Here is a 2018-nt window from a genome sequence, read left to right as displayed (position 1 = left end):
GTGTGTGTGTAACTGTGTGTGAGTGTGTGTGAGTGTGTGTGTAACTGTGTGTGAATGTGTGCGAGTGTGTGTGTAACTGTGTGTAACTGTGTGTGTGTGTGTCTGTAACTGTGTGTGAGTGTGTGTGTGTGTAACTGTGTGTGTGTGTGTAACTGTGTGTGTGTGTCTGTAACTTTGTGTGTGTGTGTGTGTGTGTGTGTGTAACTGTGCTGTGTGTGACAGCACCCTCTGCTGGTGGCTGTGAGTCAGTCCACCTGTTCAGAGCTCACTCAGCTGTTTAGGTGTTTACCTGTTTAACCTGTAAACTGTGATCTGATTGAATGATTTCTTTCAAAAAGATCAACCAGCAGCAAAAAAAGAAATTAACTCAAAATTAGCAAGAAATCCATTAAATGTACAAGAAAACTCACTTAAAATTAGTATAAAAGTGAAAAAAGCAACATGGAAATTACCCATAAAAGTTATAAATAATTTTGTAACGATGATCTTTTTCCGAGTTTCAAAGAAAATTATTTCCTAAAATGTTTCTCACCAAGTTCCTCGTTGGCTTTTTTGATGTGAAAGAAATTACATCAGTGACCCCGGGTTTAAAGGGTTAAACTCACCATCCATCCATCCATCATTTCATCATCCATCCATCCATCCATCCATCATTTCATCATCCATCCATCATCCATCCATAGTAATCTTGTCATGAACTGAAAACGTTTCAAAACTGTAAAATGTAAAATAAATTAATTCACATTTCAGTTGACACATTTTGTTCTCTAGCAACAAAAACATCCCATAATAACAAAACACTTGTGTCACTAGAAGGTATATTTATTTACATTTGATACAGAGAAAGACAGGTGGAAGCACCTGAACATGTAAGTGATGTCAGAGTCTGACAGACTGATGGTCAGAGAGGATGTGGACGCGCCGCAGGCACCGAAGAGTTAACATCATCACACCTGTTCAGTGGTGCCAAAAACTTAACGAGCTCGTTGAGTGGGGAACCAAAAACTTCAATCTTGCCTCCTGTTTCCATGGAAACAATCTTGTCCAACATCAACTATTTCCCTGCTGTCACTCTGATTGGTTGGAGTTAAAGATCTTGGCCAGCAGCGAGACGTTTGATTGGCTCTTCTGCTGTAGGAGGCGGGCCTTATCCAGGTGCTTCTGGGAAATGGAGTCTTTCTTCATCTTCTTCTTCTTCATCTGGATCTCCTCCTCTGTCTGATGCTGAGTGAAGTCCCATGTCCTCTCGTCCACCTGAGAGAGACGTATAAAGTTTTAAAACAAACACAACTGTGAGCCCACCTGAACCTACAGGTGGACTCACCTGTAGGTTCAGGTGAGTCCACCTGAGTCCACCTGTAGGTTCAGAATTTACCTGTTGTCCGTCTTTCTGCCTCTTCCTCCTCAGCTTGTCCAGATGAGCGCTTTTATCTACGTTGTTCAGGTAGAAGTTTGTCTCTCTCTTCGCCTGAGACACTTCAGTCCTCAGTCTCTGCTGGAGGACAGTCTGCTCGTAGGCCAGACGCTCACTCAGGTGAGTCCACTGGAATCTGTGCAGGTACTACAGAGACAGAGAGACAGAGAGACAGAGACAGTGATGTCACACAAGAGCTGCTCACCAGATGAGTCAGAACGAACCTCAGCATCGATGAACTCTCAGGTGTAATAATCGTGACAGGTGAGGCCGTCAGGTGTCGCCGGGCAGACTGTACCTTGATGGACCACAGGTCGGAGGAGAATCGTTGGCGTTTCCTGGTTCCCATCGGCGTGTTGTGGAGAGACGTGGCGACTCGCTTTGCCACCCGTTTATCTCTGAACTCCACCCATCCCTCAGTGAAGTCACACCTCCTCAAGCCCGACTTCCTCTTCCTCTTCCTCACCTGGCCGTCTGAGGATCAATGAATCACTGATCAGACCGTCCTAGGTTTGTTATTAACCCTTTAGTGACTGAATGTCTCAGTTTAGTCTCTTTTCTTCTTCCTGTTGTGATAACTGTGTGTGTGTTGATGCATGTGTCC

General features: G+C 44.4%; 1 protein-coding gene across 1 annotated transcript; it reads right to left on the bottom strand.

Annotated features, from left to right (window-relative positions):
- Positions 1-801: 801 nt before the first annotated feature.
- abt1 (activator of basal transcription 1) lies at positions 802-1888 on the bottom strand (the record flags this gene model as incomplete). Its single annotated transcript, XM_042482618.1, has 3 exons — positions 802-1254; positions 1376-1561; positions 1713-1888. Coding segments are annotated over 3 exons (548 nt in total), but the record flags the coding sequence as incomplete, so codon positions are not given.
- Positions 1889-2018: the final 130 nt, after the last annotated feature.

This window comes from Plectropomus leopardus, unplaced genomic scaffold, assembly GCF_008729295.1.
Source record: "Plectropomus leopardus isolate mb unplaced genomic scaffold, YSFRI_Pleo_2.0 unplaced_scaffold5303, whole genome shotgun sequence".
Taxonomy (NCBI): domain Eukaryota; kingdom Metazoa; phylum Chordata; class Actinopteri; order Perciformes; family Serranidae; genus Plectropomus; species Plectropomus leopardus.
Note: the sequence above shows the minus strand (reverse complement) of the source record. Positions and strands in the feature narration are given on the sequence as shown.